The following is a 25,727-nucleotide window of genomic DNA, read 5'->3' as shown; positions in this document are numbered from 1 at the left end:
GAGGAAGACATAAACAAGTGGAAGAATATACCGTGTCATGGATTGGTAGAATCAACATCATTAAAATGTCCATACTACCCAAAGCAATCTATAGATTCAATGCAATCCCCATTAAAATATCAACGGCATATTTCAAAGACTTAGAACAAACTCGCCAAAAATTCATCTGGAACATAAAGAACCCTGAATAGCTGCAGCAATCTTGAGAAAGAATAACAATGTTAGAGGGATCACAATACCAGATATCAAGCTATATTACCAAGCCACAGTTCTCAAACTGCCTGGTACTGGCACAAGAACAGACCTATAGACCAATGGAACAGAACAGAGAATCCAAAAATTGACCCAAGCCATTATGCTCAATTAATATTTGAAAAAAGAGGCAAGAGTACACAAAGGAGTCAAGACAGTCTCTTCAATAAGCGGTGTTGGGTGTGTAAAGCATGTCTGGCCATTTCTCCTTCCAAGCGAACCTACCACAGAACAACTTGTTGTATTGCTTGAAATTCTGTCCACTGGGAGGATTTCCCTTCACCACTGTCCTTCATGAATGTTCCAGAATGGGGCTACTGTGCTGCAGTCATCCACTTTCTTTTCAAAGAGTACAAACTTCCAGTTTTAATAAGATGAGTAAGTTCTGGGCATCTAATATTTAGCATGGTGATTATAGTTAACAACACTGTATTATACACTTGAAAATTGCTAAGAAGGTAAGTTTCTGTCTCCACACACAAGAAAAATTTATTCATGTGAGATGATGGATAAGTTAACAAACCATATTGTGGTAATCATTTCACAATATATATGTGCATCAAGTCATCACATTGTACATCTTAAGTTTATACAATGTTATATGTCAATTATATCTCAGATAGAGGCCCGATGCATGAAATTCGTGCACTCGGGAGGGACGGGGTCCCTCAGCCTGGCCTGTGCTCTCTTGAAGTCCGGGAGCCCCGTGATCAATCGCCCCACAGAGGGAGGCCCCACCCACTCACCACAGCGCCACCAGCCAGGTAGCCTGGGCCTCCCTCTGCAGGGCCAGGGCTCTGTGATCGGTCGCCCCGCAGAGGGAGGCCCTGCCTACCCGCCATAGCCTGCCGGTTGGTAACGTGGGCCTCCCTCTTTGGGCCAATTGTAGAGTCCCCCCCCCGCCCCCCCGATCAATCACCCACTGGCCGGTGGCCTGGGCCTCCCTCTGTGGGGCGATGGCGGGCCCCCCAAACAATCGCATTGCACCTGCCTTGGCTGGCCGGGCACCAGTGCATATCATAGCGTGGTCGTCTGGTCATTCTGCTGTTCGGCTGTTTGGTTAATTTGCATATTATGCTTTTATTATTATAGATAATGCTGGGGGGGGGGGGGAGAGGGAGGCCAACAAGGGAGAAGCAAAAATGAAAGATACAGGAAAGAACTGTAGAACATTATCTGGGATTCTGGGTCCCAAATCTCTTTAACTGATTTTGTTTTTAATAAATAAATTTCCTGTTATGCTTTAACTCAGACTTAGCTGAGTTTTTGTGAGACTTAAGAGTACTGACTATAATTCATAGAGTAAAATTTCATAAATTCAAAAAAGTCATATGTATACAGCTTTAGAAATACAAAAGTATGCTCACTAGTACATAGAATCCAGAAATATATCTACAGAAAAATTCAATGTTAACAGTATTTGCTCCAGGAATATGAAGATAATTTAATGTTAGGGATTTTATTGATATGACCCAGCACATCAATAGGCCAAAACAAAAAAAAGTATTATTTCAATAGCTGATTTTTTTAAACTAATAAAATTTAAAATCTATTCTTTTTAAATTCTTATTAATTAGGGTTAAAAGGATATTCCATTAAATAAAAAATATTATCTAACCAACCCAATAGCTAAAATCATATATAACCTTCGAAGGCTAGCTGTATTCCCAGTCAAATTATAAAATCAATAAGAAAAACACACCAGTTTTTAAATGGAAAAAACATCAATAAGAAAATCACATATAATACCTTAATAAAAAAAATTGGAAAAATAAAAATTAAAAAAAAAAAAAATAAATAAAAAAAAAAAAAAAAAAAAAAAAAAAAGAAAATCATGAAAGAAGGAATGAATATATAGACACCAAAAAATTGAACATCACTAATAATCAAGAAAGAGTAAAATAAAAAGCTTTAAAACAATAGAAGCTAATCTTGACTATCATATGGAGAATTAAAACACTTATTTAAAACTGGTTGGAAGGTAAACTAGTAAAAACTTTTATAAAGAGAAATTTGGCCAAAATATATCTAAAACTTTAAAAGTATGGACACCATTGTCTCAGAAGACAATTAAGGTATTCTGAAATTTTTATTTATAAAGCCATTTACCTCTGCATTGTTTATCATTACTGAAGCAGTCGAGTATATATAGTGGGAAGGACAGGAACAAAAATATAAGGCTCTTTTTATAAGCGGGAAACAACTGGAACTGAAAACTTGGTAGAAATTAAAGTAACTTGAGGGTCCACCTGCCACATAATCAGTCAATTGTGTTCTCTCCTCCTCCTCTATTCTCCTCTGAGTTGGTGTCTTCACCTTGTTCAATAATCCCACATCCTTATATCTTATATAAATGGCTTAAGTTTGCCATAAGCCCTGCTCCTGCTTCATGGCATCTCTCAAAGAATTCTTACAGTTTCTGTCCTACTCTTAATTACTGTTCTTTCATTACTTATTCCAAACAAGTTCATCTTCTCATATGGCATCACTGGCATTAAATCAGAGGCTGGCTAACTCTTAGCTCATATCTGATCCAAACAGCTCTGGTCAGGATAACAGGGAGCATGGGCAGGACAAACACTCTGAGATTTCTAGTGCAGAGACACATGTGGCTGCACATGCGTGCGCGCGCACACACACACACACACACACACACACACACACACGACCCTGGAAATCACCTTGATGTCCCAATAATGGCAAACTGACTAATAAATTATAGCTCATTGATAGGGGAGGGGAAAATGCACAGCATATGGCAATATGGAAACCACAGGTGATAACATAAGAAAGAAATCTGGATAGTAGAATCATAACTATTCTTAATTTTGTTCTTGATGGCTTCATATTTTCCCAAATCTCTATACTAAACATAATTTCTTTTATAATCATAAAAAAAATCACTTTGCATAACAATATTTAAAATTTTACTTTATAAATAGAAAACATTTTAATTACCTTTCCAACATCACATCTTGTACCTTCATTCACCATCCCAGGATCTGGAACATCTGATCCTAGCTGAAAATCCACACCCCAACATTTGGTGCCTCCACTGGGGGTCAGAATAATAGCAGGCACAATTCCAAATACAGGCATGTCTTGGACATTCTCACATTGAAGTTTTCCACACAAAGCATTTCTATAAAGACAGAAAAATAAATGTAAAATGCATCGGTGTAGATACAATAGAAAAATTATATATGTGCACATAAACAGAGAGTGTACTACTATTTAGCTGAAAGGAATCTCAACAGAAAGTGTGTGAGAGCAACAGAGATCAAATCAGCTCTTTAAATACAGCAGAGAAGAGCAGAGGTAAATGGATGCTGAGGTGCAAATTAGTAGGGTGCAAGGCGGTGCTGATGCTCCTTTTTGCACACCTAATCCCTCCTCACTATCTATCTATTGCTCAAAAAAGTCTAATAAAGTTTCTTATAAATATGATATAACTTTATAAGTAGAAAATAATAGAACTATATCAAAATATAATTGTGCCCAGCCGGCGTGGCTCAGTGGTTGAGCGTCAACCTATGAATCGGAAGGTCACATTTCAATTCCCAGTCAGGACACATGCCTGGGTTGTGGGCTCGATCCCCAATGTGGGGCACGCAGGAGGCAGCCAATCAATGATTCTCTCTCATCATTGATGTTTTTCTCTCTCTCTCTCTCTCTCTCTCTCTCTCTCTCTCTCTCCCCCTTCCTTTCCGAAATCAATAAAAATATATATTTTTAAAAATTTCAACTGTGTCTTCTTTAAAGAAGTATGGTAAGAAGAAAATTAGATTCTGTAATGTAAAATAACTAAGAAAGGACTCCACCTTTCTTGGCTTGGTTCTGAGTTACTTACTTGAAGACTCAATCCATAACTCATCAATACACCAAGGCTGTGTGAGTTAAATGCCCTTCCCAAATCCTTTCATAACACACTAAGTACCCCTAACATCAACTCTTATGATGCTGTATTGAAATTTCCTATTTAATTTATCACTTTTAAATTATAAAGCAAGAACAACATAATAAAATACAAAATTAATTCTGTGCTTCTATGGACTTAACAACACAACCTTTTAATGAAAGGAAGAAAGAGGAGGAAGAGTGTTTATTTGTGATTCTTAGTGTAGAACATAGATAAACAAAGTAAGATTCTAAAAACCATTCGATTTCAGACAGGTAATGTCAAAAGGGGTGACTTATTTTACCAGTTCTATTCAGTCTCCCTGAAACCTTGTGTTGCAAAATTGTAAGTTTGAAAAGTTTGGTATTTAAGGGAGAGAAAGTCGGCAGTCACAAGGAGTTATAAAACATGACTGGTCTTGTAATCATTCATTCTCCTTTATAACCATAAACCTCCCGTCACTTACCCAGTGGCACACTTCTTGTATTCATTACCAGAGAAGCCACAATTGCCAAATCTGTCACCTTTAGAATTCACATCAATGAAACAATCTCTTGGGGCAGCCTTGGCTTCTGCAATGTTTAAAAGAATGTTAAGTTCTGGCAATTTATTTCAGAAATAAAAGTATTCCCTATGATAGTCCATACAACTGGATGAACTGCCTCAATACCTTTGAAAAAGTTTCTAGCCTTAAGGGGAAAAAAAATTTTGTTCCACACTTTATACTTAACAACCAACTGTAAAAATAAAGCTTAGATTATACTTAAAAGTTAGACTAAACTCAAACACTCAAGGCTTAAAAGAGGTGCAACTATAAATAAATAAGATGAAACTATAAATAAATTAAAACCCACACACAGTATGGGTAGCATTTTCAGCATAGTCATTCCCACTGCTCTCAAACACATATCTATTGCACTCCTGGTTAAATTAGGTGGGGAAAAGTTGATGAAAATATTGCCAGCTATTATTTGTTTTTTTATTTACCATATGTGGAAGCTTAATCTAGGTATTCCTAGTAATTAGATAGACTGACATCATAACAACTGATAAAGTAGCATTCCAGCCCGGCCGGTGTGGCTCAGTGTTGTCTATTGTTACATTGAGGACAGTGATTGTGAAAGAATGAGATCCTGAAAGCTGAAATGGAGATATGTGGGAAGACCCTGATGAAGCTGGGGACACTGAACCCCTAAATTCTGATGAGACTTCTTTGCCAGGGAAGCAGCCTCTCCACCCCCATCAAAGGGGATTAGGCGTGCACTGCCTGAGCACTGGAACAGAATCATCCAGTCTTCCGGGGTCTCAGGCCTGCCAGCCTGGGGACTGTAACTACACCATCGGCTCTTCTGACTCTACAGCTTGCTGACGTACCCTGCAAGGGATCTACCATTCCCTGTGACTGTGTGAGCCAAAGCCTCATAGTAATAGTGAATGCCTACCATGGGAAAAATCAAAACACAGCATTACCAACAGGTTATCTAAAGACCTGGAACAAGTAAAGAAATAATCAGCTAGAAAAGGTAAAAGTGGTTTCCTCAATGAATGGAGATATTACTTGCAAGTACACTTTGATTTTTCATAAAATCTTTAAATAATTTGGATCTTTATGTGTAAATATAAGTTTAATAAAAATGAAAACTTTAAAAAGAGAATCAGAAGAGTTTTTAAACATCCTAAATATCTACCAGTAATAGAATAGATTACATTTATGTAATAGAATACTCTATTGCATTATGATCTAAATGTAAATCTCAATATAGATGGATCTCAAAAATATTTTGAGTGAACAATGAAAATAGCAGACCCCAATGTATATCCCTATACTATTTATATGAATTAATTAAAACTAAAATTTGATATTATGTATATGTGTATATATACTGTAATTTTTATTTCCTCTTTTAACCAAAACTAAAGCAAAAATAAATAAAATAAAAGCAATCAATTATAAATAAAATATCTTACTTGAACCAAAGATGACTTGACACTGAGCATCATAATATTGGCACATGCCATTGTAACAATAGGCTTTGTTATTCTGGCAAGGATATCCATTCTGAATAAAAACATCTGGCTGACAGAACTGAGAAGTACCATTGCAATATTCTGGAACATCACATTCATTGGTTTTTCCTCTACATAAAGTACCTCCTGGAAGAAACTAGGGTAATAAGATTCTAATGAAACAGGAATATCAGGACAATTCCCACAAATTAATCAAATTTGTAACTATGGTATTTATACGTATAAAAGTTCTAATAACAACAAAAGATTAAATAACCCAATGGAAAAATGAACAGAGGCCAATAATAGGCAACTCATAAAAGTCATGAAATACAGGGAAAAAAACATAACCTCATTGATAATCAAAAGAAATGCAGATTTGCCCTGCTGGCATGGCTCAGTGGTTGAGCGGCGACCTGTGAACCAGGAGGGCATGGTTCAATTATAGTCATGGCACATATCCGGGTTGTGGGCTCAATCCCCAGTGTGGGGCATGCAGGAGGCAGCCAAAAAATTATATTCTTTCATCATTGATGTGTCTCTCTCTCCCTCTCCCTTCCTCTCTAAAATCAATAAAAATAGTAAAAAAAGAAAGAAATGCAAATTAAACAAAGATATAAAAACACATTAAACCTATCAAACTAACCAGGATTATAACACTTGCTAGAAACCAATGGTAATGTAAGGAAACAAGCATGTGACTAGACTGGTGGGTATAGAATGGGTGCGAAGCATGTAAAATGTGTGCCAAAAATGTTAATATTCAAACACTGCCCCAACAATACTACTAATAAACAAAAATTGGAAGCAATCCAAATGCCCATCAATTGACTAGGTAAAGAAATTATGGTATAACCATACAAAGAAGTACTAACTATACAACCATGTAGAACTACATAAGTGGAAGAAAACCCATTGTATCTTATTGAAAATACCAATAGGAAAAATATATGTATCTATGTTTAGCAACTTAACCCCCCTCCATGCGTGCATGTGCACACACACATTCACACACACACACACATTCACAATCACATTTATACAGAAAAAAATAACTAAATTAATAGCATATTATCAAAAATGGCTATGTCAGGAAGGTTAAAATGATAGTCTTCCACTGTCTGTTTTCTATACTTTGGTATTGTGGAATTTTTAATAAAATACATAGCTTACTCTTAAAATTAAAAAATGTTTCTACTTAGGAAAAAAATCTCAATAGACTGTAGTAAAGAGAATGTGATGCAAAACTGCAAACAACTGCCAAAAATGTTTCATGTAATCATGTAATAAACATAATGCTCTCTTACAGATCAAAGAAATTTTGATATATAATACTGTTCCTTTTTCTATTTTTTTTCCAAAATAGGGAGGAATTTCTTACCAAACAGTCTTTGCAACAGTCACCATATGCACATTCAGCAGATGATTTAAGCTTACAAGTACTTCCTTCACAACAAGGGTCCAATTCACATTCCTGTGAAAAGAAAATGACTGGCAATAAAGAAATGAGTTATTGTCATCAATATTCATTAATAAAATTCTTATCTTAGACCTCAAATCTATTTTTTTATAATCTGGCAATAGCAATTAATCTCTGGAAATAGTCACTATGCTGGATTTGTCAGTGATTCTTTAGCTGCAACTACCAGGTCTCAACATACATCCAAGGACTGAAATCATCGAGAGTATGTGTCTTTGCCTGCTGGTACTGCCAGAACAAGATACCATAGATGATGGCTTAAGCAAAAGAAATTTATTATGTCACAGCTCTGGAGGCTAGACATCTAGGATCAAAGTTCCAGCCAATTCAGTTTCTGGTGAGGACTCTCTTCCTGGCTTGCAGACAGCTGCCTTCTTGCTGTATTCTTAAAAGGCCTTTCTTCAGTGTGTGTGTTTTCAAAGAAACAGAGCAACTTAGAATCTCTTATAAGGACACCAGTCCTATCAGATCAGAGATCTGTCCCTAAGATCTATCCCATATTAATTTACGGGTGACACATTTAGTCCACAATAGTGTATTTAATCATCACAGGAAATTAAGCATCCATGAATGCATTTCTCTTCATGCTCAGGGTCTGACTTCTCTGTTGAGTGGGTCTTCACCCTATGTGGACATTCTTTTTTTTTAATTTAAATTCTTTATTGTTCAAAGTATTACATGAGTCTCTTTTTTCCCCCATTGACCTCTCCCCAGCCACCCCTACCCCCAAGCACAAGCCCTCACCCTCCTACTGTCTATGTCCATTGGTTGTGCTCATATGCATGCATACATGTCCTTTGGTTGATCTCTTACCCGCCTTCCCTCATAGGTTATACAGTATGTTCAATGCTTCTATGTCTCTGGTTCTATTTTTATTCATCCATTTATTTTGTTCATTATATTCCACAAATGAGTGAGATCATGTGATATTTATCTTTCTCTGACTGGCTTATTTCACTTAGTATAGTGCTCTCTAGTTCCATCTATGCTGTTGCAAATGGTAAGAATTCCTTCTTTTTTACAGCAGCATAGAATTCCTTTGTGCAGATGTACCACAGTTTTCTAATCCACTCGTCTGCTAATGGGCACTTAGGCTGTTTCCAAATATTAGATATTGTAAATTGTGCTGCTATGAACATAGGGGTGCATATATCCTTTCTGATTGGTGTTTCTGTTTTCTTGGGATACATTCCTAGAAGTGGGATCACTGGGTCAAATGGAAATTCAATTTTTAATTTTCTGAGTAAACGCCATACTGTTTTCCACAGTGGCTGCACCAGTCTGCATCCCCACCAGCAGTGCAAGAGGGTTCCTTTTTCTCTGCATCCTCACCAGCACTTGTATTTTGTTGATTTGTTGATGACAGCCATTCTGACAGGTGTGAGATGGTACCTCATTGTTTTCATTTGCATCTCTCAGATGATTAGTGACTTTGAGCATGTTTTCAAATGTCTCTTGGCCTTCTCTATGTCCTCTTTCGAAAAGTGTCTATTTGGGTCCTTTGCCAATTTTCTGATTGGATTGTTTATCTTCCTTTTGTTAAGTTGTATGAGTTCCCTATAAATTTTGGAGATTAAACCCTTATCGGAGATAACATTGGCAAATATGTTCTCCCATGCAGTAAGCTTTCTTGTTGTTTTGTTGATGGTTTCTTTTGCTGTGCAGGAGCTTTTTATTTTGATGTAGTCCCATTTGTTTATCTTTCCCCTTAGTTTCCATTGCTCTAGGAGCTGTAGCAATAAAGATATTGCTACGACATATGTCTGCTATTTTGCTGCCTATAGCTTCTTCTAAGATTTTTATGGTTTCCCTTCTTACATTTAAGTCCTTTATCCATTTTGAGTTTATTTTTGTGTATGGTGTAAGTTGCTGGTCTAGTTTCATTTTTTTGCATGTATCTGTCCAATTTTCCCAACACCATTTATTGAAGAGACTGTCTTGACTCCATTGTATGCTCTTGCCTCCTTTGTCAAATATTAATTGAGCATAATGGCTTGGGTCGATCTCTGGGTTCTCTGTTCTGTTCCATTGGTCTATATGTCTGTTCTTGTGCCAGTACCAGGCAGTTTTGAATATAGTGGCTTTTTATCTTTCTTGACTTCTCCCACCCCACTATGGGCCACCATTTCTCTCCTACACTACAAGCTCACACCCACCGAGACACCTACTCTCCTATGTTCCAACTGATGTCTTCAGCTCTGAATTGTTCAGGAAAGGAAGGAAAAACGGAAGAGAGAAGAAGATAGGGGAAAGGAAGAAAAGGTGAGAAAGGAAGGAAAACTAGCTTTCTTATTTCTTATTAAAATAAGATGCCAACTTTGAGGGAAACTGGGTTAAAAAAAAATACATGGAACTCTTTGCAGTAGTTTTGCAACTTCCTGTCAGCAGAGTGGTGATTGCAGGGGGGAGTAGGGAGCGGAGGTGGAAGAGGACATAAAGGGATAAATGGTGATGGAGAAAACATATAAAGAAAAAAGAAAAAAATTAATAATAAATGAACTATAATCTATACCTTACACCATACAAAAAAATTTAAGTCAAATGGATCACATACCTAAATGTAAAAGTTAAAACTATAAAGCTTCTAGGAGAAAACATTTGCAACCTTGGGTCAAAAGATTTCTTAAATATGACACCCATAAAAGCATAAATTAATAAAATGGGCTTCATCAAAATATAAAACTTCTATTCTTCAAAACATACTGTTAAGGCAATTAAAAAATAAGCTACAGACTGGGAGAATATATTTGCAAGTCATATATCTGACAAAGGACTTGTATCTAGAATATAAGTACTGTCCAAATTCAGTTATAAGAAAACAACTTAATTTTTTAAATGGGAAAGAGCTTAACTGACATTTCACCAAAAAAGACAGATGACAAGCTGAAAACATGCTCAAAATCACAAGTCATTAGGGAATGCAAATTAAAACCTCAATGAGGTACCACTTCACACCTAATAGCACAGCTAACACTGAAAAGACTGACCGTATGAAGTAGTGGCAAGGATGTGAAAGAACTGTAACTCTCATACACAGATGGTAGGAATGTAAAATGGTACAACCACTTTAGGGAACAGTTTGAAAGTTTCTTAAAAAGTTAAATATACACTTACCATATGACACAGGAATTTCACTTAGGGTATTTACCCAAGAGAAATGAAAACATAAGTTCATGTAAAGACTTGTAGGTGAATGTTCAAGCAGCTTTTTGTGTTAATAGCAAAACACCAGAAACACCCCAAATATACATCAAGAGATGAATTGACAAACTGTAGTTTATCCTTACTATTCAATGGTAAACAACAATTCAAACAAATGAATTACTGACACTGCAGCAATGTGGATAATCTCAAAAGAATTATGCTGAGTGAATGAAGCTAGACCCAAAAAAAGAGTATTTCACTTACATGAAACTCTAGGAAATGCACACTAATGTGTAATGTCAAAAAACAGATCAGTGATTGTCTGAGGAGAATGGGGGAAAAGAAGGGGTGGAAAGAAGGGATTACCAAGGGTTGCAAAGAACTTTTTGGATGATATGTTCATTATCTTGATAGTAGTGACAGTTTCACATCTATATATATAAAAGCCAAGAAACCGGAATGCCAGAACAACCGGAACAACAGGTCGCTATGACGTGCACTGCAGCCCCGATAGGCCCCACACTTGATCAGGGTGGGAGTGGCAATGGGGGGGGGCTGGCCGACCTACTGCAGCCCCCCACCCCTGGCCGGCTCAACCCCGATCGGCCCCAATCATGGCGGGGCGGCTGGACCCCACCCATGCACAAATTCATGCACCAGCCCTCTAGTATGTATATAATATGTCAAAATATATCAACTTGTATGTTTTAAACATGGGCAGTTTATTATTGACCAAGTCTTCAATTGCCTATTTCTTACCCTTTGCTTTGTCTTGACCAAATTTTAATAAGGCTTCTTTCTTTTATATAGGTCCCTGGACTCTGCTTGTCGCCCTCATCAGCTAGCTTCCCCTGGAAATCAGCTGATTACAGCAGAACACTTTCCTGTCAGTCCTCACTGGTTATTCCCCTTGCTTCTCAGCTTCTCCTTAAAAGATTCTGCTTATCTCTGCTCTGCCCCCACCTTTACCCTATTAAAGAAAACCCTTTTTCTCTTTGATTCTGAGATACTTCCAGATTTCGGAGATCAGAGTGGTCTCCCTATTACAATAGCCTTTCCTTATCTAAGTCCTAATTTAGTTTTTTGACATTGTATTAAATTATACTTCAATAAAGCTGTTAACTTTTTTTTGAAAAACACTGTAAGATGGCTTCATAAAAAAAAGAGAGAATTAGGAAACAGTGTATACATGTATTCTGATTATGATAAAAGTATCATTTTAAATGGTTTTGTAATAACTAACCATTAGTGGACAGAAGTTAATTTTCTACCTCAGTCCACATGATCCCCTCAATTAAAGAGTAATCTAAAAATTTTTAATTTGAAAAACACTATTAAAAAGTATAAAGAAGCTATGATGATAATCTTGAAAAAGGAGTACTACTAGTCAAATACAAAATTCAAAAAGTTTTAAGAAAAATAATTGATAAGTTTGCCTTCATTTAAATTTTAAATTTCAATATAATAAAAATACATACGATAAAAAGCTAAATTACAAGAATAAACCCTAGTGTAAACTGTAGACTTTGGGTGATAATGATGTATCAATGTAGAGCCATCAATTGTAATAAATGTACCTCTGTGCTGCAGGATGTGGACAATGGAGAAGTGCTTGTGTGAGGGGCAGGCAATATATGGAACTCTCGGTACTTTCCACTCAAATTTGCTTTGACCCTAAAACTGCTCTAAGAAATAAAGTTGATTAATTTTTTTAAGCTTAACCCTTTGCACTCGCTTGCTTTTTTCTAGATTCCTTTATTATTATTTATTCTAATGCTAACCGTGTCGAGTCACACTCGACATCCAAGTGGAAAAGGAAGAATTCTATGTTAATAATAAAGTGCTATGGTTCTAACTTCCTTTTCCCTTCTATAAATACCTCTCTATCTTGGCATGTAGGTCAGAGTGTGCACATATAATCATGTGATTTTTGTCCTTCATTTTGTTTATGTGATGTATCACATTTATTGATTTACCAGACTTGCATCTCCGATGGGTAGAAAGGGTGGGAATGAGGGCCATCTGTCATACTATCAACAATAAACGTATAGTTTTTAAGAATAAATTATTTTTAAAAACATAAAATATGTAAGGATAAAAAACTGAGAATGCCTGGAAAGGCAAAGAATTTGGTCATCCTAATAGCATAATGTTAATTTAGAAATTAAACATGCTTTATTAGGCCTTATTTTCTTCATTTGAAAATGAGAATATAAAAAATATCAATCTGTTTGGGTTACTGTGAGAGAATTATACCATGTAAAACATTGAGCAGAAGTCCTGACATGCAGCAATAATGCAATGAAGGCTAATTACAATTTCATCATATAATACATACTGCCTTTCTAGAATGGGAAGTCTTCTGGCAAAGCCAGGTGTGGTCAGGTGAAGAAGAACTTGTGGGAAAGATTGAGAATAGAGTGAAGTTTACAAAAAAATGAACAAATTTCTTTAAAATTTAATGCTAGGTCTAGGAGGAGGAATTTGTTCATCCCCCCCGTCATGCACAAATTTCATGCACTGGGCCTCTAGTATCTTAATAATGTAAAATAAAAATCTATGACAAATGTTCATTATTACCTTTAAATTTCTTTAACCATTTAAAATGATACTTTTATCATAATTTGGAGAGGAGAATGGCTAAGATATAGAACAATAATAATAAAGATGAGCATAGGCTTATGGAAATAAGTATGGGCATCAGGTGTGATAAAACCATAGATCAGTAGGTAAACTGGAGGTTAATTAAGGAAGGATGTTAATTTCAGTGCCAAGAACTTTGTTAATGAAGGGCTCTGGAGAATGAGCCAGCTTCAATTTATTATTAAAATGAGTTCAACCAAATAAATATTTCTGCAATGGCAGAGCCAGACAGAATGTGAGAGTTTACCAGTAGAACCAAGTGAAAAACCGAGTCATTCTTTAAAGTAAATAAATGACCCAATAACCATAACAGAAATGGTAGAAGCTAGCAAAAATAAATAAATAAAGAATCGGCATGGCGCTTTCCTTGACATCAAAACAGATGACACCATTAGTTATGTTCTGGGAAGGAGGAGATGACCAATCCCAGGAACAGGTCCCCCCAATGAAAATGCCAATCCTCTTTCTGCCACTAAGTTTTACTTTAGCTCCTAGGCCAGAGTTGCCCACAGCAAGCTATTTAAATTTTTGCAAACCCTGAAGTAATGTGACAAAGCAAAAAGCAAACATTCAACTGACCTTTGGAGAACCACAGTCACACTCTTCCCCGGGGTCCACCAACTTATTGCCACAGAAAGGAGCACTATATGCTTCATCAGGCTTGGGAATATTAAGAAGGCAGTTTCCTCCTTTATTTAAAGTTAACTTCTCAAAGTCCTCTGCACTGCAACTGCTGAAGTTCCTGGAACCTCTATAATAAACATCAAGAAAAAGAGCTCATGTCACAGCAATTACTTTCATCAAAAAATTTAAGTCATGTCTTCAACCAACTAGAAATGAATATTTAAAACAGCAGTTAATAAGCTAACCAAAATAGAGAGAAATGAGAATTAATGTCTATTTCTAAAAAAATATAAAACATTATCTCAGTTACTATATAATTACTATTTGGGTTACAATATATTATACCTCTATGAAAAAAATCTTCCAATCACTTTCATTGAAATACAAAATCATAAATCTTGTCAGAAGACAGTTTAGAAATTATCTAGTCCTATCCAGAATTAAGTTTTATTTATCTTCCATAGTAAAAGGTCTTCAAGTATTTGGAGCTAGCTATACGTTTACCCAATCTTCTTTTCACTTATTGTTTTACTCAATCTCTATAAAATATCTTCACATAATCCCACTAACTATTTTTACTTTTGAAGACTAACGGGAAACACACCCATATATACAACAAGAATCTTCTAGAAATCCAAGTCACATTAAAATTTTATCAGGGGAATTTTGTGCCCTTGAAAGAATCTCTTCTCCATCAGGTTGAGCAATGTTGCCAAAGCAGCAGTGGGAATAAAAACGGTTGCATTATAGGGTTTGAGGAAGCATGCCTATCTGTGTTGAGTCTCTGTAAATCCCAGGAATCTAAGGAACAGTTCCTTCCTGTGAAATTTTGTCCCCTGCATATTCAGTTTACACTCTTCTTTGCTAACTGACCCAAAATCTCCAGAGAAGGAGATAGTCCTGGCTCTAGGCTCTTGGGAATGGAAGGCAGTCTGTCTAGAACATTTTGGTACTGTTAACTACTATTCGACAAAAAGGTATCTGAATGTGAGATGCTGAAGGGTTTTAACAGATTGGCAGAGAAGTAACATGAACGATCAATTGCCTATTACAAAAGAATGAGTAAAGACAATATTTTGACTCACACAGAAAGGAAAGGCAGGGCACAAGCTTTTTGACAATAACAACACTTGTTTTCCATATTCTTCTTTTTCTTGCTACTCTCTGTTTAAGAATATTGTGAGGAGTCTTTTTTTTTTACAATATCATTCATTCAACAAATATTTGTTAAAACATTTCTTATGTTCAAGGCACTCTTCTCTGTTAAGGGATGAAACAGTAAACAAAGCAGACAAAAATCCCCAACCCTATGAAGGTGACATTCTAGTGAAGGAGACTGTAAAGTTAATAAGAAAATTCAAGCCCTAGCCAGTGGATAGAGCATCAGCCTGCAAACTGAAGGGTCCCAGGTTCAATTCCGGTCAAGGGCACATGCCCAGGTTGTGGGCTTGATCCCCAGTAAGGGGCGTGCAGGAGGTAGCCAATAAATGATTCTCTCCTATCATTGATGTTTCTTTCTCCCTTTCCATTCCTCTCTGAAATCAATAAAAATATATTAAAAAGATATATAAGTAAATTCAATAGTATATTAGTTGATAAGTGCAATTGAGAAAAAAGGTGAAGAGGTGAAGGGGATGACCTGTGTAGGCAAAGAAGTGATTCCAATTGAAAAAAATTAAAAAATGACCTGAAAGATTACCACCAAAAGACACAACCAGTTAAACTTTTGACATACATCCTCACGATCTTTTTTCACATGTTCATATTTTTAAAGATAGTTACAATTCACACTACGATACTTCATATATTCCTTTTTCACATGGATAAATATATTATTAACCAACATATTATTAACCACTAGTGATTCACAAACCACACTCTTCAGTGCCCTGGAGCTTCTAAAGAGGTACCTCAGGAGCCTGGGCCAACCTAGGCACAATAAGCAGGTGCCTAGGACCTCTCATACTTTCAGTGGCCCACAAAAATGTTGAAAGCTTAGTTTCTTTTAAAATCAGAAGGAAAAAAAATGGAAAGTCACAATAATGAATATTTAATAATAAATCCAGCCTGGGTTATATTCATCTTGATTCTGAGATATCTTGAACTTTAGACAAATAAAAAACAGGTTTTTCCCTCACATTTTTTCAAAATGGTTATAACTGTTTTATTGGGAATCTATTTATTTTATACACTTTTAACTATATTTCTAATACTATTTAATTGATTCCCTTGCTGTTCAAAATTAGACAATCATATCATCTGAGCTTTCCCCTTTTCAAATAATTATTCCTAAATCTTTTCCTTATTTGATGCATTAGCTGATACAAAACAAGATAAAGTAATGGGACTGACAAATCTTATCCCCATCCTTTTCCACTGTGCTCCATGCTTGGTGGAGAATGACCTATATGGACTGTATCCAATAAAACACAGCCAAAGAAGAGGCACTGGCAGAGACAAGAAGGCAGTAGGAGAATAAGGCAGATTAATTCCTCTGGATCCCTCTCCATCAGGTCACCTTATGTTGGCAGTTTCCCACTATTTCAACTTCTGTAGGGCCAGTCCCTCCTATAGCTACTATTTCCCTCTCCAAGAGCCAATTTCATTCCCTCCCGTTATGTCTTTTACATCCCTATAAGGTTATATTTTTAAGTTAGGAAAAAATTTATTTGTAGCTCTTCTCACAGGGAAAATGGTAGGTTGCCTAATATTTGATATCATCTTATATACATGTTTAAGTTTTAATATGTAGTAAATTTTATTTTTTTAAGTATGTTTTTATTGATTTTTAGAGAGAGGAAGGGAGAGGAATAAAGAGATAGAAACATTGCTGAGAGAGCAGATCATGGATTGGCTGCCTCCTGCACACCCCCTACTAGGGATCCAACCCCGCAACCAGGCATGTGCCCTGACAGAATAGAACCCATGACCTTTTGGTTCCTGGGTAAATGCTCAACCGCGGAGCCATACCAGTCGGGCATATGTAGTCCATTTTAAACATAATATTCACAATAACATTACCTTCAAATACTTTATAATAACTTTAGACTTCAGGTCTCTTTTGACACAGATTTACTTAGGAGAGTGTTTTAAAGTTATCAGTTCATTTAGGGGGTTTTGTTATTAATATCTATCTAGTTTTATCACTTTGTGGCCAAAGAATAAGACTAGCCCTGTTTCTTCTTTTTGGAAATTACATAAGTCTTCTTTTGGTAAAATATATGGTCAGTTGGACAACTGAAGTTTACTTATAAAATTAACCATACTAATATGTATTTAAACCTCTATAATCTTAAGGACTTGTCAGAATTTTAATATCACAATTTGTGGCCCAATATTTGGATTTTTGCAGCTTGATCTCTGAAGCTGCTTACACAGCATAACTTGCCCTTTTGGGCTCAGAACCCACCCACAGAGTAAGCAGCTGTACTGTTTGTTAATCATACTCCTGGCATCACTGTTAAATAATACTTCCTGTACTATAATTGTGTGATAAGAAAACAGCCTTTTGTTCTATGGCCTGGGCTGAAACTAGGATGTTGACAAATGCTTAATCATATATTACCTATTGTTCTCATCTCAAACCCCACATGCTTGGCCACTGAGTCAGCCAACTGTTAAAAGTACAGTTGCCCCCACCAATCAGAAAACAAATATTGTAAGTTTACGGTCTCGTTTCTCCTAGCAACCCATCTCTTTTATTGTCAGCTATTTGCAATTTTTGCTTTATAAACCTTGCCTTATCCAATCCATTTTGGAACATCTCTTTGGTTCATACTGAGGGCTACATTTCCTGGTTTGCAAATCATTATGTGAATAAACTCTCTTTTAATTTTTCAGAAAGTTTCTTCCAGACTTCTGTTTACATTTTACATGTGTTTTGTTTACATAATCGGTCAATGATTAAGAGATTTTAAAATTTTCTCTAGTATATGGGAACATTTTCCCTTGAGGTGCTTTTTACATTATATCCTATCTAATAAAAGAGTAATATGCAAATTGACCATCACACCAAGATACAAGATGGCCGCCCCCATGTGGACACAAGATGGCCGCCACAAGATGGCCTCCACAAGATGGCCTGCAGGGGAGGGCAGTTGTGGGAAGTTAGGGTGACCAGGCCAGCAGAGGAGGGCAGTTGGGGGGGACCAGGCCTGCAGGGAAGGGCAGTTGGGGGGAACCAGGCCTGCAGGGGAGGGCATTTGGGGGGGGGGGGCAAGCCTGCAGGAGAGAGCAGTTGGGGGGGATCAGGCCTGCAGGGGAGGACAGTTGGGCGGGGGGGGGGGGGGGGGGACCAGGCCTGCAGGGGAGGGCAGTTGGGAGCCAGCAGTCCTGGATTGTGAGAGGGATGTCCGACCGCCCATAGCGATCGGGCCTAAACGGGCAGTCGGACATCCCTCAAGGGGTCCCAGATTGGAGAGGGTGCAGGCTGGGCTGAGGGGCATCCCCCCCGTCATGCACAAATTTCATGCACTGGGCCTCTAGTATCTTAATAATGTAAAATAAAAATCTATGACAAATGTTCATTAATGATTACATATCTCATAGATGAAAAGTGATAATTTTTGTCTTATTTTGAGTCTCTTTGCTATAGGTGTGTTTCCTGAATATAATTATAATGGTTTGTGGCCTATTACTGATGTATTTATTAGGTTAATATGTTGTCTCCCCCCATTAAAATGTAAATTATGTAAAGGGCAAGTCTTTATCTAACTCACTGAGATAGTCTAAGTGCCTAAAACAAAGTCTAGCACATAGTGCTCAACAAATATTTGATGAAGTATGGGTCATACCATTTTAAATTGCACTACAGCACTGTTTCATGACATTCCTTCCTCTTACTGTTCCTTTTTTCATCAGTCTCTTATTTTACCTCACTGTTGATTATTTATTTCTTTGCCCCTGAATCTATGTCTTCCTCAACTTCACAATTAGCCAGAGCAAACACTAAACTTACTTCCCTGTCCAACAGAAAATATTTTACAAACATGACTTTTCTTGTGAATATAATTACACTTTTATTAAGGATAGTTTTTTCATAAGTGCTATTCTAATTCTTCCATATCTATTTTTCAGCCTAGTATTTGCTCAAAAACAAATTCTGCAGTAAATCCTGCTTGAGTGCTTCCCCTTTATACCAGGATGTGATTACAATTATATTCTCATATCTAAAGTGCTGGCTAACTGAAGTTTTATTCTTTTTTTCAGTGCCCTAGGAGCTTGAGGAAAATAGAAAAGGGAGTGAATCCTTAGGGCCATGGATATTCCCCATATGAAAACTTCATCTGTGTTTGTTAAAGATGAACATCTTTCATATCTAATTTTTTCTCTGACTCAGCTTCTAATCCACACATGCACTGTGGTCATGTCCAGTTCTCAGCTTAGCACAACTGCCCACTAAAGTAGGATAGAACCTTGTTGCCTTATGAGAACTCTGCATCAAAAAGAAGCCCAACAACTCAATGGTTCTTGTTCACCCTTAGACCCTCAATTGTAATTACTTTTGAACCCTGGTAAAGGAAGGGGTTCTAAGATCACAAGCTCTTGACTCAGACTTCTGATTTCAAATCCCAGCTTCACCACTTCTTTAGATGTGTGACCTGTTTCCTCATCCATAGAAATAACAAAGTACCTACATCTCATTATGTTGTTGCACATTAACTGATTAATACCTTTTAAGTCCCTAGAATAGTGTCTGATACAGAAAAAGAGTTCAATAAATGTTAACACTTCTTTCTCCTTCCATTTGTCTTGCCTCTCACCTTTATGTATAAAATTGGAAATGTTAGGACTATGTCAAGATTTCTTCTACTTACAGTGACAACGCAGTGCTTTCTCATGAGGTTCGTAAGTAAATGTTTCATATAGTCCTTCAATCTATATTCTAACCTGTACTGAATCGAGTAGAATCCCTTCCCCAATTTGTAATTCAGATGTAAATTTTTCCATGTTCTTATATCTTTTGGTCTGTCAATTGATTTAAAGAAGATTGTAGCTACATACCTGTGCCTAAATAAATATTTCTTGCTGAAAGCTCTGTGGAATTATTTATTTAGTTAAAAAAAAAAAAAAAGACTTCTCAATGGTGTCAGGGGAGCCAGGAATAATTTTTCCTATTTTTCAACATAGACATGAGTATATCCCAGAGTTTAAGAAATACTGATCTACAATACCACCTTATAAAGAATAAGAAGAAAGAACTCAATTACTTACGATGCTCCTGAATTCATAATGCAGCTCTTTGCTCCACAAACACAATTTCTCCCATCATCATGATTCATTCCAAGGTTATGACCCAACTCATGAGCAACAATGGATGCAAATGTCTCCACTGTGATTTGCCCAAACTGTCCAAACACAAGAAGGTATTACCTAGGTTTCTCAGCAATAGGATATGTTTTGTTTCTGAAATTATTTTTTCACAAAAGGAAATTTACCATAATAATGTTAATAGTTATTATTAACTTGTTAATATGATAAAACAAGCATCCAACATCAGTCCTTACACATTTCAGCCTAGTAAGAAACTTGTGTGACTCAACACACTGATGAAGATAGACTCTTTAAGCAATAGATCAAATACTTTAGTACCAATAGATTATTCACGGTAGTCTATGGGAAAATGAGTTCATGGTTCTAATTTCATTTTCTTAAGTGAAGTCTCTATTTCCTCATCCATAAAAAGTGAGGAGCTAATAAATATTAGGATACTTAATCCAGGTTCTAGAGAAACAACTCATCTACATTGTCCCTCATAATATCCAAAATATAGTTTTAAGGACGAGGGAAGGAAGTATAGAGTCAAGAAATGCTTGACACTCTCCTAATGCAGATGGTCAAAGGTGAATATCAAGAACAAAAATGTACCACGTTAATCCCGCCTGCGTGGCTCCTTGAACACACTGTTCCCACAAATGCCATTCCTGCAGTCCCACCAAAACCTTTCTTCCTAAATAAAAAGAAAAGGTGAAAGTTATAACAAGTAACATTTTAAAGTCAGAATACAATAAAGCCTTCTCTCTTTTATTATCAGAGAATGAGATTAATATTACAAATTTGTTTTTTAGAAAAATAAAGATACCAAACCAAATTTTTTCTACCTTCTAATGAAAAACCTCCCTAAAATGCATTAGATTTATTTATGCAAAAATTCTAGTGAGAGACAGGGAACAAACTCAATGAACATATGCACACAGGAGGCTGCAAGGCAGGAAGCACAGGGAACAGTGAGGTCACAGTGGCCTCCATGTGGTTCATCACTTGTATCCCAGGACCTGTTCCCTCTGCCTGGAACTCTCTTCACCCATTTTTACCCCTAACTACTCCCTCACCTCCTTCAGTTCTTTACTCAAAATTATCTTCTCACTGAGACCTTATTTTGCCATGTTACCTAAATTTCAACTTTTACTCCTCCAATATTTTTATTTTTCCACCTTACCATTTATCTTTATTTATCTAGTGCCCCAGTGCACAGATTCATGCACACTGAAAGGAAATTAATTAGAAGGTGGCCAGCGGGGTGGGGCTGGGCGAGACGGATGGGCTGGACACACCCTGGAGCCAACCCCCCAGGGTCCCTCCCCAACAGGCCACACATGGGACAGCGCCACAGCTCGAAGGGCATCTGTGGAGTGAGTGGGGTCCCTCCGGCAGGTGGGGTCCCTTGGCCTAGCCTGCGGGGATCAGGCTAAAATTGGCTCTCTGACATCCCCTGAGGGGTCTTGGATTGCAAGAGTGGTTCTCGGGTGATGCACCCCAGAATCGGGCTCCCTCCTCTCTGGTTCTGGGGTACGTCACCAGAGAAACACTGCTGCCAAGTCACCGCAGCTCAGCAGCTCCTGCATTGAGCATCTGCCCCTGGTGGTCAGTGCACATCATAGCTACTGGTGGGACTGTGTGATAGTCACTTAGCCTTTTATATATATAGATATAGATATTATATATGCTTATTTATCTCATTTATGGCAAATCACCTCCACCAGAATATGGACTCCATGAGAGCAAGAAGTTTTGTCTGTTATGTTTACTGCTCTACCTCAGTGCCTATGGTATACACCTAATGAATATATTTTAAATGAATGTCTAAATCCTTCTCTGGGGTATCTGACCAGCCAGGGGAAAAGGACTTGAGATACTGACATAAGGGAATTTCCAAGAAAAATTTTCAGCCAGCTCACCATATAGTGAACTCCAAAGTCCCCAAGCCACCACTCATGTACTCAATGCTTCCAAAAGGCTTTCAGTACCTCATTTTAACCTCAAACAAAACACCAGAGATCATGAGACATTGGGAAATACCTCTAACACAACAGATAAAGACCAAAAAGAGGAGGAAAGACAGCATGGTGGGCGTACTTGGATATGCCATCCAAGGGAGTATGCTTGATCCCTGCTCCTTTTGGTCGTGTGTGAACTGGATGGCATACTCACTGGGATGAGGATACTTGTAGGTGCAATTTTACTAAAAATTAATTAAAAAGTCAGGACCAATCTTTGTGATTACAGGGCCATAAAAATCCATTTTGGCATTTCAGTGCCTTGCTTTAAATTAATTCACATAACCAAAGAAAACAAAATAAAATCAGGGGAAGTTTCTCCTCTGGAAAAAAAAAAATTATTTTTAGGTACCATCAACATTGAGGGAGGCAAAAAGTATTATATAAAATAGAATTTTTTCTTTTTTGCAAAAGCCAGCCTATCAAGCCAGACAACTTTTACGGAGGATAAGATGTTTTGAATATTTTCAGTGAAGGTTTTGCTGTAAGTTTTTGGAATGTACTTGTATTAAGTGATTTATATAAGTTTAAGTTTTATTAAGGTACCATGAAATTGCTGTAGAAAAGAAAAATTTTTTAAATATATCAGTAATATTTCAAAGAGAGTAGGAAAACTATTATATCCAGGAAATAAAAAACTGATTATGCAAAAAATATTCAGGGGAACAAAAAACATCTACTAAACATTAAAAATAAGATAGCCAGAAATTGAAAACTCAATAAAAAGCTTGAAAGTTAAATTTAAGACAATATCCCAAAAAGAACAAAAAGACAAAGAGAAGAAAGGAAACAAAAAATAATTCCTGAAACTATAGGACATCAGTTTCAAAACTGAAATTACCCACTAAGCCAGGCGTCCTCAAACTACGGCCCGCGGGCCACATGCGGGTGTTTTTGCCGTTTTGTTTTTTTACTTCAAAATAAGATATGTGCAGTGTGCATAGGAATTTGTTCATAGTTTTCTTCAAACTATAGTCCGGCCCTCCAATGGTCTGAGGGACAGTGAACTGGCCCCTGTTTAAAAAGTTTGAGGACCCCTGCACTAAGCACACAGCACATCAGTGATAAAAGACCTACACAAAAGCCTATCATCAAGAAAACTAAGGAACCTGGGAATTAAGAGAAGATCCTATAAGTTTCCAGAGAAAAAGAAATTTTAAAAAGCCATATATACAGGATCAGAAATCAGAATGATTTAATGGTTTTCAATAGTTATATTGGAAGTCAAAAGAAGATTTCAGGGTTCGAATTTTATACCCATCCAAATAATCAAAACGTTATTAAACAAACTACAAAGCACACCTCTGAAAGAATGAGTTACTTAGACCCCAGAATAATCAAAGGTCAAAATGAGATAATTTTTTTAAATATTTTTATTGATTTCAGAGAGAAAAGGAGAGGGATAGAAACATCAATGAGGAGAGAGAATCATTGATCAGCTGCCTCCTACAGGTCTCCTACTGGGGATCAAGCCCGCAACCCAGGCATGTGCCCTTGACCAGAATCAAACCCGGGACCCTTCAGTCCGCAGTCCGATGCTCTATCTGCTGAGCCAACTGGCTAGGGCAAGATAATTTTTTAAAAATCTGTTCTGAGACTATTAAATACATTTTCTCATATGCAAGATGAAACTATGTTGGGGAACACAAGAGACTTGGTTGGAAAGTGGTAAGGAGGACATTCTGATAAAAGAGAAGTGTGTGGAATGCTGTCTGCCTTGTTTATGGAAATTCCAACTGAGGGGAGTGTTGAAGGTGGTGCCCCTAATTATTCCTTGACCTTTCCAAACAAGCCTGTATATATGCAGACCCCCGAGTGTTTACTGGAATCCTTATGCTTAATCCCTGGAACCCCTTGCCTAGAGGACAATGTAAATATGTGTCCTCCCAAGATTACTCACCCTACTGATTGTATCTAAAGATAAAAATTCCAATAAAGGCCTAAGGAGGCAGGCAATAGAGGCTGCTCTGGCTACTAAAGCCAGGGGCCCCTTAGCCCTCTCTTGCACTGTCAAACTGTGTTTGAGTAATCTGTTCATCTGTTGTTCAGGGGCTGCTGGTCAGCCCCGGCAAAACTAGAATACATGCCATACCAAAAGGAGAGAGGAAACTAAACCCAAGAAAGAGGAAGGACATGGAATTAAGGTGACAGGAAACTGAACACAGAAGAGAGATATATTATACTCTCACTTGGTCCTATTGTATGAAATTAAGTTTTCCTTATTTAAATAAATGACCAAAAACCTTAAGAAAATATAACATTAATAAAAGAAAACAAACAAAAATTATTATTCTGACCATCTCATTAATAGAACTTTTTAAAAATCACTTACAGAACTAGCCCTGGCCAGTGTGGCTCAGGTGACTGGAGCATCATCTCCTAAACCAAAAGGTTGCAGGTTCAGTTCCAGTTCGGGGCACATAATGTAAGGCAACCAATCAATTTTTCTCTCACATTGATGTTTCTTTCTCCATCTCCTCCCCTCTCCTACCCTCCCCTCTCCTCTCCTCTCCTCTTCCCTCTAAAATCAATGAGCATTTCCTCAGATGAGGATTTAAAAAGAAAAAATCACTTACAGAATTAGCTGTGCACTGTCATGTCTCCGACGTGTTATAAGAAACTTTTCCCGCCATTGTACAAAGTTCCCCAACACATCACCAGCACCACCAATTGTGCTGATCAGGTTTCCATTTGTCCAAATCTCCAGTCCAACTAGCACAACTCGAATATTTAGCATAATATACATCTAGGAAGAAAACAGAAATAAAAGTATAAAAATATATTAAAGAATATCTTTTAGCTTACAATGAAGTAACATAACTACTTAAATTAAAAACAGGACTCCTCACCCTGGCCAGGTGGCTCAGTTGGTTGGAGCATCGCCCCATGCACCAGAAAGTGCTGAGTTCAATTACCAGGAAGGGAACATACCTAGGTTTCAGGTTTGATCCCTGTCGGGGCACATACAGGAGGCAACCAAGCGATATTTCTCTCTCACATCAATGTTTTTCCCTTCTAAAAAAATATTCCCTTCAATATAATGAGATTCTACCCTCTCAAGGGTCTCAGTTTCCTTGTCTATAAAATAAAATAAGTTCAAAATCCTTTTTACTTTCCATTCCAAAATCCTTCATACTCTGAAAATTTTAAGTTTTGGATAAATTAATTCCAAAACTTCCACTAAACTAATGCAAGCCTATTTATAGTCCGAATTTATCTCAATTAATGGGAACATTCACACATTTCACTATAGAAATACCAATGCATTTGATTACATTATGCTACCCCAAGATCCTGTGGCAAGTGTTATATAATACACTGGAGGCCTGGTGCACGAAATTTGTACATGGGTGGGGTTGCTAGGCCTGGCTGGCAATCAGGGCCGATCAGGTTCCCCGTCTCC

General features: G+C 37.1%; 1 protein-coding gene across 1 annotated transcript in view; it reads right to left on the bottom strand.

Annotated features, from left to right (window-relative positions):
• Positions 1–25,727, bottom strand: part of ADAM9 (ADAM metallopeptidase domain 9) — a 99,047-nt gene that overhangs the window by 35,400 nt on the left and 37,920 nt on the right. Inside the window, exons 9-16 of the mRNA XM_079779299.1 lie at positions 24,901–25,070; positions 20,916–20,997; positions 20,262–20,395; positions 14,004–14,175; positions 7,539–7,631; positions 6,119–6,314; positions 4,617–4,722; positions 3,211–3,394 (exon numbers count right to left, since the gene is read on the bottom strand). Of these exons, the coding sequence (XP_079635425.1) occupies positions 3,211–3,394; positions 4,617–4,722; positions 6,119–6,314; positions 7,539–7,631; positions 14,004–14,175; positions 20,262–20,395; positions 20,916–20,997; positions 24,901–25,070 (1,137 nt within the window). The remainder of the gene's footprint in view (positions 1–3,210; positions 3,395–4,616; positions 4,723–6,118; positions 6,315–7,538; positions 7,632–14,003; positions 14,176–20,261; positions 20,396–20,915; positions 20,998–24,900; positions 25,071–25,727) is intronic.

Source organism: Cnephaeus nilssonii (assembly GCF_951640355.1).
Source record: "Cnephaeus nilssonii genome assembly, chromosome: 8".
Taxonomy (NCBI): Eukaryota; Metazoa; Chordata; class Mammalia; order Chiroptera; family Vespertilionidae; genus Cnephaeus; species Cnephaeus nilssonii.
Note: the sequence above shows the minus strand (reverse complement) of the source record. Positions and strands in the feature narration are given on the sequence as shown.